Source organism: Brienomyrus brachyistius, chromosome 4, assembly GCF_023856365.1.
Source record: "Brienomyrus brachyistius isolate T26 chromosome 4, BBRACH_0.4, whole genome shotgun sequence".
Classification (NCBI taxonomy): domain Eukaryota; kingdom Metazoa; phylum Chordata; class Actinopteri; order Osteoglossiformes; family Mormyridae; genus Brienomyrus; species Brienomyrus brachyistius.
The window spans coordinates 15,522,412-15,535,461 of record NC_064536.1 but is presented as its reverse complement, the minus strand read 5'-3'; the positions used below and the strand labels follow the sequence as shown (position 1 = coordinate 15,535,461).

At 44.1% G+C, this 13,050-nt stretch overlaps 1 protein-coding gene across 5 annotated transcripts in view; it reads left to right on the top strand.

Moving 5' to 3' along the window:
- Nucleotides 1-458: 458 nt before the first annotated feature.
- Nucleotides 459-13,050, top strand: part of atp6v1h (ATPase H+ transporting V1 subunit H) — a 15,876-nt gene continuing 3,284 nt past the window's right edge. Inside the window, exons 1-12 of one of the 5 annotated variants that reach the window (XM_049010769.1) lie at nucleotides 459-607; nucleotides 1,190-1,352; nucleotides 3,100-3,193; nucleotides 3,290-3,379; nucleotides 3,612-3,725; nucleotides 5,625-5,729; nucleotides 6,298-6,360; nucleotides 6,938-6,985; nucleotides 7,750-7,847; nucleotides 8,816-9,008; nucleotides 12,214-12,392; nucleotides 12,984-13,050. The exon at nucleotides 12,984-13,050 is cut by the window's right edge and continues 59 nt beyond it. In XM_049010769.1, coding sequence (XP_048866726.1) covers nucleotides 1,249-1,352; nucleotides 3,100-3,193; nucleotides 3,290-3,379; nucleotides 3,612-3,725; nucleotides 5,625-5,729; nucleotides 6,298-6,360; nucleotides 6,938-6,985; nucleotides 7,750-7,847; nucleotides 8,816-9,008; nucleotides 12,214-12,392; nucleotides 12,984-13,050 — 1,155 coding nt within the window. In that variant the 5' untranslated portion in view covers nucleotides 459-607; nucleotides 1,190-1,248. Of the gene's footprint in view, nucleotides 608-1,168; nucleotides 1,353-3,099; nucleotides 3,194-3,289; nucleotides 3,380-3,611; nucleotides 3,726-5,624; nucleotides 5,730-6,297; nucleotides 6,361-6,937; nucleotides 6,986-7,749; nucleotides 7,848-8,815; nucleotides 9,009-12,213; nucleotides 12,393-12,983 lie in introns of all 5 variants that reach the window. The other 4 variants (XM_049010770.1, XM_049010772.1, XM_049010771.1 and 1 more) reach the window with 4 other exon arrangements.

Sequence of the window (13,050 nt, the reverse complement as noted above, 5' to 3'; positions counted from 1 at the left end):
CTGATGTTAATGTGAAACAGCTGGATGAATCTATCAATCAAGGAAAGAAACCAGTCAAAGCACAAGAGGAACTGGACGATTTAGTCAAGCACAGGAGCCTTTCAGATTTAATGCAGTTCGTAAAATCTGAAGTAGCTCAAAGTGTCCTCCCTGACATGCATTATCTGGTCACGCTAAATTAACATGTATTTACCGTGTAAATAGTGCGTATGGTTTACAAACATACACAATGCTTTTGGTGTAGTTACCTTTATGTGCATAATGGAATAATATAGATTTTCCGCAATATTTGCGTGTCCATGACTCAGAAAGCGTGTCACGCCAGATACGTGAGAGCTGGCAACCCTGTAAATTTCAGTGGATCACAATTACTTACAGGAAACTGCCCTGACACCTATAAAAATGCAACTTACCAACACCATTCTCTAAAATCACCAATACTAAGCGAGTCATCACCACAGAAATACAATCTAACGCGACTTTTTTATGCATATAAGACCAGACCGACGATCACGTGATTCCTCAACGTCGCACTCCGGTCGCTTCCGGGTAACTCGGTCACATGATCGCAGACGTGACGTCTAGTCAGCTGATAGCAAATAGTCAGGTAAGGGGAACTGGTATGTCTACTTATAAATATCGTGTAATGTTATAATAGCTTCTTATATGGTGAATTTTATTTAATCGGAATGTAATATTTTCATAGTAATGTTGACGTGGCTAAAATTCTGGTGCAAAGAAACGCAGTTAATGAATTAAATGTCATTGTCGCGCAGTGGGTGACAGCAGCATATATGAAGACGTTTGACAAGGGGGGAAACAGGACACCGAGGATATATATTTCTTTTTGCCCGACAACATTTTATCAGTGCGGAAAATGCTGTTTTTTTATAATAAACATTTCCAAACAATTCAATTTACAGCATTACATCACGAGCTAATTCAACGTCATCTTTGGCCTTCAGCTCACAGTATAGAATGCGATGTATATATAGCTTAGCTTAGTTAATTAAACAAAACTTATTAACGAATTGCGATTGAATTAATGAATTTAATCAGACGTAATGGGTGATTTGAGTTGTAACTGAATCGGGGTTATTGTTCTATTCTGCAGTATATCGGATTTAATTTGCTGCACAGCCTTTTAATGGTACGATCCTCATTGCAGATTTCTTTTACCTAACCATAGATACTGTGATATAAATCCCCGATTCGCACTGATACGGCGCAAGGGGAAAGGGGTGGAAGATGGACATCCGGGGAGCTGTGGACGCGGCTGTGCCCACCAACGTGATCGCCGCCAAGGCTGCGGAGGTTCGGGCCAACAAAGTCAACTGGCAGTCCTACCTCCAGTGAGTAATCGCTTACCCTGGCGAGGAGCACAAAAAGGAAATTAACCGAGATCTTCGGACAACCTATTAAGTGTTGACTAATTGTACAGATGAGTACATTTGCATGTTTTTTTTTGTGTGTTGGTGGTGTAAACCCAAAAACTGTAATCATATATAAACATGATTTTTCTTGTTCATTCCAGATATGGCCTGGCATTTCTTTAAAGCAGAATTCCATTAAAACCGGGTGGTTTCACTTATTCGTACTGTCTTATATAATAGGAATTGGCACCACATTTTTAGTTTTTAGAAATAATAGAATTTTTGCTCTTCACGTGTGTGTTTAATGACTAGTGTTTGGAGCTTTTGTAGACCACTTTTTTATCATTACAGAGAATAGACTTTACCGTGTTAGATAAACTGATGTAGTTGAAATGTCTATGGAGGAGATACCTGTATGTTCAGGCGATCGGGAGCACAGTGGCCTGCAGGAATGTAAACATGCATTGTTTATGGTGGATTCTGATAAAGTGGACTGGAACTGAAGCGAATCACAGGTTGTCACCGGCTGAGGTGAAAGGACCCATCCTTTTATGGCTTTTAGTGCTCGTACCATGATTTTTACTCCTCTCACATTGTTTCCTGGTGATTTTTGCAGTGGATTCAGATTCAGATGTCATTGGCAAGTACTAATACTTCACAACAAAATGCATTTAGCATCTAACCAGAATGTAAATTAGCATATAAAAGCTACAACACACAGGCACAATAACAAATGAAAATTACAAGCCTGCTCAAATATAAAATGTAATATGTATAAGGATACATATGTAAAGATGTAATTAGTTTACAGTAGACAATAGGAAAAAAAATATGCAATTAGTACAGCAGTTTTTATGTGTTGCAGAGAGAAACAGCTAACAGAATAGAATCTCTTTATCAGGCTTCTAGTTCTGGAGTGGAGATTTCTGCTTCATATACCTGAGGGCAGTGAAATGTCCTTGATGATACCCTGCACCCGCCACAAACATTATTTCCAGTAAATGTCCACAGTGCGGGGGGAGCAGGGTACCAGTGACATGTTGGATGGCCTTCACCTCTAGCTGAAGTACCTTTGTATTCACAGCAGTGTAGTTCCTGGACCATACCGTAATACAGCCCCTTTCGTGCCTTCTTAACAAGGACAGAGGTGTTAGTGAACTAGGAGATGTCCTCTGTAATGTGGGCCCTTGTTCTCCATCTGAGAACTGAGGTGTTTAGTGGCACCAGTGTAAGAATCCAGTGCAGATTGTGTGGAATTCAGTGTTTAATATTAAATATTTAATAGCAGCTGGTGATTAATTCATTAGTCTGGTGATCGTCTGTGTTCTGTTCTCTAAAGTTGTTTCCTTTTTAAATATAACTCTGAAGGGGAAATGTCTCATCACACACTGGCCTGTGTGTTAGGAACTTAGTAAGCTTACATTTTTCCCCCTCGATGTTTCCTAAAGCAAAGTGGTGAAAAGCAAAGTAGCTGGAATGCTTGTGTTTTTGAATCATCACCTCCAGGCCAGTAGAGTGCGCCAACGTGCAGCCCTGATTTACCATAATATCAGGCTGCAGTAGGTACCTTCCTTTAGTCAGACCCTCATTGTTTGTTATGGGATATTTGTTTGGGTACCTCTTCAGGTAGGTTAGCATGTATGTGCTTTACCATGATCTCCACCCCTGCTGCATCCAGAAGTGTGTGTATGTTGAGTTTTCTTTAGATCTTCTGTTTGTATTTCAGGGGGCAGATGATTTCTTCTGAAGATTGTGAGTTCATCAAGAAGTTTGAACAGGCTGAGGATAAGCAGGAGATACTGACCAATGAGGGTCATCAGGTATTTCAGGATTTTTCAGAAGCTTTGCTTTTAAGGGTCTAGGAGCTCATGTTTCCGTATACTAACCCGGTCGGGCCACCTGTGTGTGTGACCCAGTGCGCCAAGACCTTCCTGAACCTCATGGCTCACATCTCCAAGGAGCAGACGGTGCAGTACATCCTCACGCTGATCGACGACACGCTGCAGGTGAGGGTGGAGGTGCTTTCAGCTGAGTCAGGCCGCTTACACTGGAAGCTGTATTACCTGTTGCTCTGGTTTTCATGTGATGCAAGGTCAGCCGGAATCCCTGGAGCAGCGGGGCTGAATGGCCCGATGGTGATATGATTACTATGCCAGATACAGGATTTGAGCTCACAGTACCACCCCCGGCCATTTAACGTGCCATCACCTTCTACCTCTGCCCCCACCTCCCCCCCAGGAGAACCACCAAAGGGTGAATGTCTTCTTTGATTACGCCAAGAAGACCAAGAACACAGCCTGGTCCTACTTCCTGCCCATGCTAAACCGGCAGGATCCCTTCACCGTCCACATGGTAATAGCGTCGCCTTGGCAACTGCTGGTGTCAGTGTTCCGTTGATATACACTGTATTGCCCGAAGTATTGGGACACCCCTCCAAATAATTGAATTCAGGAATTCCAATCACTTCAATAGCCACAGGTGTATAAAATCAAGCACATAGGCATGCAGACTGCTTCTACAAACATTTGTGAAAGAATGGGTCGCTCTCAGGAGCTCAGTGAATTCAAGCATGGTATCATCATAAAATGCCACTTGTGTGGACGTCCATTCGTGAAATTTCCTCGCAGCTAAATTTTCCACGGTCACCTTTGTGGTATTATAACAAAGTGGAAGCAATAGGCACAACAGCAACTCAGCCACGAAGTAGTAGGTCATGTAAAAATCACAGAGCGTGGACAATGCATGCTGGGGCACACAATGTCGAGAAGTTTGCCACCTGTCTGCAGAGTCAGTAGTCACAGATCTTCAAACTTTGTGTGGCCTTAGCTCAAGATCAGCTCAAGAACATTGCGTAAAGAGCTTCACTTCATGGAATGGGTTTCTATGGCCGAGCAGCTGCATCCAAGCCTTGCATCACCAAGCGCAATGCAAAGCGTCGGATGCAGTAATGTAAAGCACACCTCCACTGGACTCTAGAGCAGTGGAGACATGTTCTCTGGAGTGACGAATCACGCTTCTCTGTCTGGCAATCTGATGGACGAGTCTGGGTTTAGCGGTTGCCGGGAGAACGGTACCTGCCTGACTGCAGTGTGCCAAGTGTAAAGTTTGGTGGAAGGAGGATTATGGTGTAGGGTTGTGTTTCAGGGGTTAGGCTTGGCCCTTTAGTTCCAGTGAAAGGAACTCTTAATGCTGCAGCATTCAAAGCCATTTCAGACAACTTCATGCTCCCAACTTTGTGGGAACAGTTTGGGGATGGTCCCTTCCTTTTCCAGCATGACCCCACAAATGCTCTCCTGGATGAATGGTCAAAAATTCCCATAAACACCCTCCTAAACCTTGTGGACAGCCTTCCCAGAGGAGCTGAAGCTGTTACAGCTGCAAAGGGAGGACCAACTCCATATTAAAGCCTATGTCTTAAGAATGGGATGTTGTTAAAGTTCATGTGTGTGTTAAGGCAGGTGTCCCAATACTTTCGGCAAAATAGTGTACTTGTAGGGGGGAGGAATGTGGGAAATAAATTATTCACCCAGGAAAGGGATGCAAAAACTTATTAGACATTTTTTTCCAGTGAACTAAATTGTAGTTGAATTTTAAAGATGGTCTGTTGTGCCATCAAATGATCATATGTTGCAAATGTCACTCAAGGTGTAATGGTTGTTTTCCGGTATAAGTAGTAGCTGCTGATTGGCTTTGTGGGTTTTAAAACTATCTGTAAGAGAGGCTGGTATCAGTGACTATGATTGGAGGGGTCAGTGATGTAATTCACATAATTGTCTCTTGAGGGTGAGGAGTCTCCCGTTCCACATGCATGCAAGAAAACCTACAGCAGGAACTTGCCTCTCGGGGGGGCCTCCTCCATGTATTGCTGCAGTAAATGCTGCCATTTGCATGTCAGGTCCCATCGATCAGTGACGGCCAAATTAAGCCTTATGAACCATTTGCTGTAACTTTTGACTCCACTAGATGGTGCTCTTGGCTGACACTGAAGCATAGCCCTTTTTTTAATGAACAAAGAGCACCATCTAATGGGGTCAGGAAATACAGCAAATGGTTCATAAAGCTTCGTTTGGCCATCAGTACCATCGATGCCATGTTAGTCTCTCAGTCTTCTATGGAGCCTTTTAAAGCCTTCTCCGTCACAGTCCTAACCTGCAGCTTTATATCGGCTATGTACAGAGGCTACCCGCCCAAGTGAATGGGCTGAGGCAAGAATAGCTTGACCTTTGACCTCTAAGCAGTGCTTTCTTCCAGGCGGCAAGGATCATCGCCAAGCTGGCTGCCTGGGGTCGTGAGCTGATGGAAGGCAGTGACCTGAACTACTATTTTAACTGGATCAAAACACAGCTATGCTCCCAGGTATGTGTGTTCTCAGGTTCAGCAGGATGTCTGTAACCCATGTAATGATCCTTGAATTGTTATGTCATTTACTTAACATCTGTTTGCTTTTTCCAGTTTTGACGATCAGAAAGTGAACTTTTCATCTGTGGTGGTACCATTCTGCTGTAGTTGCATTTCAGATTAACAGTCATTTGCTCTTTATTTAAGGAATCAACCGGGAAAGAGTCGGTCCTCTGGCAAATAATCTATTTTACAGATGCCGTGAATGATTAAATTCTTTTTATAATTTTTTTTGGTATTAAAATTTTATGGTTCTAATTCCCAATGCATGAAAGTGTACATTTATGTAAAATAAAGTAATGAAAATGAGCAACAGTTTTACAGAGGAGAAAGCACATTGTTCTACATCATAATTCATCTTTTGTGTTTCATTTGCTCTTTAGTCTTTGTAAATCCCAGGTGTGCGATAGCATGGACCCAGCATTTACCGTCAATCTGAATATACGCAAAGTATTGACTGTGACAGAAGGGCTGCATGGCAACAGCTGTGCCTGGTTATCCAGGGTGTCCCTCTCTCTGTCAACAGGGCCAGTGGTGTATGCTTTCGTTGTCAGAGTTGAGTTTTGGAGGGAAGACGAGAGAGACCTCGGTTTGTTTCGCCATCTCGCCCCCCGACTTTCGTTGGGTTGGCTTTGCTGGCCTATTTTTCATTTTTTTCCCCCCTTGGTTCACTGCTGCGGTGGGGAGGCAGCGCTGTGGTTTGGACTGCTTTCAGCATTGTCTGCGGCGCCCCCCTGTGGTCGTGCTCGGTGTGCGTGGGAGTGCCTGGATACACCCATCCATGACTTCCTCCTCCTCCTCTCATGGGAACACAAGCATTTTAGTCCTCCTAAGCCAAATTTCCTGTTTCCATATCAGAGAATCTTGGGGCTCCTCTGATCCCTTTCTAGGTATCAGTTTTAGGTATACACTTTTGGTATTTACCCCGACTTGTTGAATTGTTTGGCATGTTTTGCCAGTGAGCTTTCCATCAGGGGTCTAAAAAACCGGAAAAACCCAAATTGTCATCATGGGGGAATGTGAAAATGTTTCCCTGGTCCCTGTAAAGGAGGGTCATTGAGAAATGCTCCACATGAGCTTCAGCGCATCCTGAATGCGGCCATGGGTGGGTGATCTAGGTGGGTGGTGCTGGCGGGCTAAAAGGAAACCCTCTTATCTGTTGGTAGAAACTGCGGCCCGCATGTCCGGAAACGGGAACGGTGTCCCCCAGTGATGTGAGTATGGGTTTCCCTCAGTGATGTGAGTATGGGTTTCCCCCAGTGATGTGAGTATGGGTTTTTCGTCATCTATCCCAAGTCCCACTGGGACTTTTTTTTTTTTTCCTCCATGGAGGAATGTTCTGGCAGCTTCAGTATAGCTGACCCACGCCGTCCCTCCTCTCTCGCTCCGCTGCCTCTCTCCGGCGCTCCCGCCCCTTGGGGCTGTCGGCCCCCCGCCCCAGAATTTCCGCCGGCGTCCGACCCATGTCTGTCCACAGGAGCCGTTTGCTGAGGATGAAATCGGCAAGACTGCGTGCGGTAGAGTACACTTCTGTGTCCTGTGAACACTACATATCCCAGAATGCTCTCCTGCACAAGGAGTTTCAGGACCAACTTTTCTGCAGGCATCCTTTCCCACAGTGTTCTGCTTAACGTTTTTCCAGTGGCGTAAAACTTGATCTGGAGGCTGATTCATCCTGGCTGATAAGCTCTCACGGTGGCTGGTCGGACGCCTCAACACTTTTTTGTCCCTCTCATCCGCTTCTTTCCCTTCTAGAATTTTCTGCTTTTCATGCCTCTTTCTTCTGCCCCTGTATGCCCTTCCTAACAGAAATGCAGCCCTTTAAGCCTTCCTCTTTCGTCCTCTCACGGGATCTCCCGCCCCTTTGCCTTTTGGGGAGTCGCTGGGGTGTTGACCCTTGGTGGTCAACCCACGTAGCCGCAAATCTCCTGGCTCTGTGACCCTCACCTCACTGACTTGTCTCTGACCCAATTCCCAGAGCTGCCAGTACGCCCAGTGCGTCGCTGGCTGCCTGCAGCTGATGCTGAGGATCAACGAGTACAGATTCGCCTGGGTGGAGGCAGATGGCGTTAACTCGTAAGTTTTCCGGCCACTAGAGGGCTCCACTTTCTTCTAACCTGTCTTTTTTAGGTGTCAAACTAGGAATATTTCTCAGTTGTTGAAGGGTAGTAGTAGTCGAAGTAGTACTTTTCTCAACATATTTGAACTCTTTTCTGTAATTAAAGAAATACCTTATTTGCAGTACAGTACAGTCCCATTATAACGGACTTTAAGGGATCTGACAAAACAGTCCATTATATCCAAAGTCCAGAGTTGCTGTATGCCCAGAACACAACTACAGGACACATTTACTCATGCCTCACCCCAGCAGACACACTTGTGGTATAGATTATTATATTGTACATGTAGTAATCCAACTTTACCTGACTGTTGGAAGTATATATGGCCTATAAGTGGTTACACATGTACGGTACAGTAGTAACCTTGACCTCATTGCTTATTGCATCCCTCCAGCTGCAAGCGTCGTCTGCCGACGCACAGCGTGCATGGTGATGGACAGCCATACAGCTGCTGTTACATCATGCCTATTTATAGAGCGTGACTATTAATAATCCCGACTACGTATCTGGGCTGGACATCACCGGCACGACACGCGCCTTGTAGGCGGAGCCTGCATGTCCGTTATAGCCGAACAAAACTACAGCTAAAAGCGGCCCTGGGGACCAAATTGTTTGTCCGTTATAAGCGGAATTCCGTTATATGCGAGTCCGCTATATCCGATGCTTTTTCTGCATGTTCTTAAAGGTGCACAGCCGGGACCAGCGGACCTCGTCCGTTATAGACGATATTCCATTATAAGCGAGTCCACTATAATGGGATTATACTGTAGTTTTAAAGGCTGCATGCTGTAATGAAGCACATCACATTTCATGTTCATTGTAATATTTGGGTGGTTGGAGGCCTGTAAGGCCATGTCAGCCTGCAAAGTGGTGCATGTATACCTCCAAGCCACCTGAGGGCGCTGTTGTCCCGTGCCATTGCAGCATCACAGCAGTGCTGAGCAGTAAGTGTGGCTTCCAGCTGCAGTACCAGATGATCTTCTGCCTGTGGCTGCTGGCCTTCAGCCCCCAGATGTGCGAGCATCTCAGGCGTTACAACGTAGTCCCCGTACTGGCGGACATCCTGCAGGAATCTGTGAAGGAGAAGGTCACGCGCATCATCTTGGCTGTGTTTCGGGTAAGGCAGTGGGGCTCCAGGCCTGGGCAGCTCTGGTGCTCCTGAGATGTCAGTCAGGTAACGCGGGAAAGGATGGAGGGGAGTGAAGAAATTAAATATAGTTACACATTTCTTCTTTTCCTTTAAATGAGCACGTTTACAATCATGCATAGGAGTTATTTTATACCAAATCATGCAGTTTTAGAAAAATTTCCATATCACATGTTCCAAAATTACATGATTCTGACAATCAATAAAATGACCTGACTTGAAAAAAATATTATTTTTACGATTTTTAATGAATTTATGAAGGGATTGAATATTCCAACTTATTTAAACAAATTTGTGCGTAATATGTAATATGTAACATGGTCAAATGAGGACATGAAAAAAGGCAATTTTGAAAATTGAGCACATTTTCAAAAATGATTCTGCTATTCCTATAACAGTGATACATATGATTACTGCATAATGTGTCATAAATGACCAAAAAACACAAGTGCTTTAACAAGTATACTGATTGAGAGAAAAGCTCTCAAAGGGGTGTCATTTTGAATTTTTGACCATTTTCAGTGCCTTGTAGGAGGAAAAGTGCATAAGACACGGCTGATTTTATAACAATTTTTGATTCTCAAGAAAAAGTCAGCCATGGTTACAAAGTTTCAAAGCTGGACGTACCATATCAAAGGAGCTATGAACATCGGAAATTCGCCAAAAAGGCTTGTTCAGCAAAATGCATAAAACTCATTAAAATTTCAGTTGGCTGTAGTTTCAAAACTATTAGATATACAGACCTAATATTCTGGATTTCTCCATAAGTTTGGTGTAGGAGTACCTGCAATTTTTTTTTTTTTTTTTTTCCTTCCTTCCCCCAGAGGGTGACCTGGTGACCCATGAGTCTTGCGACTTGCCCAGTAGCCTAAATGCTAGCATATGAGTAAGGGTTGAACCACGCAAATCTTTCAGAAGCTGTGACTCTGTTTTGCTGTGAGTGAACCCGTTGATTCTCATCTCAGGGTTAGTTGTAGGTGTGTTATCCTTGAAATACCTGCATGTTCCCAGACGGCCCCTCCTGTTGGCCTCGCTGGTCCTGCAGGTGTTTTGAATCTGACCAGCTCATTTGTGATCTGAATAAGCTGTGGTCTAAATGCTGTTCCCATTTGGGGGGTCACTCCTACCTCTCTGCTGGTGCCGTAACCTATTTGGAAGCTGGTTCTGCCTTTTCCACTGCTGATTAACTGGTTTCGGCCTGGCTTCAGAGTATTGCTGGTGTGAAATCCTTGTTGTTGGTCTAGGGAGTGGCTACAATGCATTGTGCAGTTCAGCAGAGCCACAATTTTCTTTCTAGATTTCGCAGTTTTGTTTGATTTTAGCCTTGCTGAAAACATGTAGAAATTGAAGTTCAGCTGGAGAAAGCAGACTATATTCATAGTACAAAACAAATGAACAAATTAAAAAAAAAAAAAAAAACTTCTTGTATTCATTGCCTCCAAAGTGCGATTACAGCACATTTCCCAAAGGGTACACACAATGGAAATGAGTACTTGTTGGAGACTGTGACATGTAGACAATCGACTCTGAAGTTTTGGATGAACCGCATCCAGTTGAATCCAGGGATCGCCTCCTACTGGCTGGTTTGTGAATGCTTCAAAATCTGCACGGCAAAAATGCAGCAAATTGTTATAAATACTTTATAATAAATAAATATAATAAATTAGAAATAATTTACTTTGATATGTAGCTAGCTAATGTTTCATAAAAAAAAGTTGTGACTAATGCTAGCACTTAAGTTAGCATTAACCTAAATATTCTATGTCAAAAAACATTAATTAGTGAATGTTACGTGCTTGTCGTCAGGTATGTACTTGCCATCTGATATGCATGGCATATTTAACCTGTGGAGTTGCCAGCCAGTTCTCACATCATGCCACTTTGGGAGCACCTGAGAACCAGCTCCCTGTCAGCACCTGCCCCCTAGTGGACGGTTAAAGGGTTCCTCTGTAGTGGAAATGGAATTGAAAGTGTGAGCTGGTACTTGGTTTGTGTCCCTGTTGGCTTCTGTGTCTTAACGTGTTTCGCCTACTTGCTCCCGAGGCCGACATCTCAGCCCCTAAACGCTGATCAATCCTCTCCTTTTCCATGTGGCACTTTCGTTTCTAGCGTGTCAGATGTTTGTTAGTACGAGGCTGACGGGGGGTGGATAAGTCACGGGACGAGAAGAGTCGTCGTGTTGCCGGGAAAGGTCGCCATGGTTACGCTATTTCTGGAAATATGGGCCTCGGTTTGTGTAAAGTGTAAATTGATTGCGACGGCGGCAGCGGCGAGATCCTGGTAATGCTGAGGGGGTGTCACTTTGATGTCCCGAGATTCAATCAGACCGCGTGGATGTGCCCCCCCACCCCAGGCATCCTCCTACATGAGGCCCTTTTAATCTTAGGAAGCCTCATCCCCACTTAAAGTGCCATTACCTTAAAAAGTCAAGTTTTAGAGGTGGATGTTAGGCAATAAATAAGCTAATAGTATAGAGTATATCAAAAGGCATGGCCTTTATGGATGGGCATAGAATAACCTACCAAGGTGAAGCTCTCCCTGAATTTAGGGGGGAAAATTATTGAGTACCTCTGATTAGAGATGAAACAGTATGGAAATTTAGTATCAGTAGCGTAGTAATCAAAATGATCACGGTTATTATCTCTATTGTTAAAATGTGTTGAAAATGTTCAAAAGGTACTGATGCACAAATCGAAAATATTTTGAAATTTCATATTGAAAACCACAAATGAAATTAGCATAACTATGAAGTTTTGTGTGCATAAACATGGCCAATTCCTTATATAAACATTTAAAAACCATATCGGTTTATCAGATGTTTTATCGGAAAACGATTGTCACTACCTTCCGCATTGTTTTCACTGACAAAACAAACCCACGGCGCCAGATTTGTTTGATGTTGGGCAGTGAGAGATTTTCACAGTGCAGGAATTAACCATGGTTTTCATGATACTTAAAATTTGAACCGGTAATACTAACAGTCGGGAATTTTACCAAGCAACTGCTGACCGTTTAATACCTACCTCTGATATGTACATACAATTCTGTGTCTTTGTTTGTGTAGGTATATATAACATTTCCACTTGATTAGGATTGGAGGACTATATCAGTATTACTCTGTGTCCTGACATTCGTACGCCTTGAGTTAGGGTGGGTGCTTCTGGGCTCCTTACAGAACCTTCTGGAGAAGTCGAGCGAACGGGAAACCTGCCAGGAATACGCACTGGCTATGATCCAGTGCAAGGTGCTGAAGCAACTGGAGAACCTGGAGCAGCAGAGGTACGACGACGAGGACATCACAGACGACATCAAGTTCCTGCTGGAGAGGCTGGGCGAGAGCGTGCAAGACCTCAGGTACCGGGGGGGGGTGGGGGGCGCAAATGAATATCCTGGTTGAGTGGGTAGTGAAACTATACAAGGCCATACTGCCCCAGCATTACTAAGCTCTTGTGCTGAGTCGAACTCTGCATTCTCTAAATCTGTGCCGTATAGTTGTATATCCTCTCGCTGTCATTCATGCTTTTAAATGAAAAGGGCCTCTTCATGCACCCTGAGTGTTTTTGGGTGTTGGTTTAATAATATCTCCTGTAGCTCAACGAGTAGAGCTTTGTGCTAACAACATGAAGGTTGTGGGTTCGGATCCCCGGGTGTACATAAATTGTAAGACACCCCTCTACTAGAAGGCGCTTTGGATAAAAGCAGCAGATAAATGAATTAAATGTAAACGTGTTTTTTTTTTTTTCTCCCAGGCGCCTTGGGCCGGTAGTTGCACTATATCTGCTGATTGTTGTAGTACTTTGCCATATGCTGTGTGAGTAAGTTATGTGTAAAGGTGATCTTCATGGCCGTAAAGCTGAAATACTGGTTACCGTCTATGCATGGTACTGGGAACCAGTGGTGAAGCCGTTCTGCATCTCTCTCCCCCCCCCCCGCCCCCCCCATCAGCTCCTTTGATGAGTACAGCTCTGAGCTGAAGTCCGGACGCTTGGAGTGGAGCCCCGTGCACAAATCC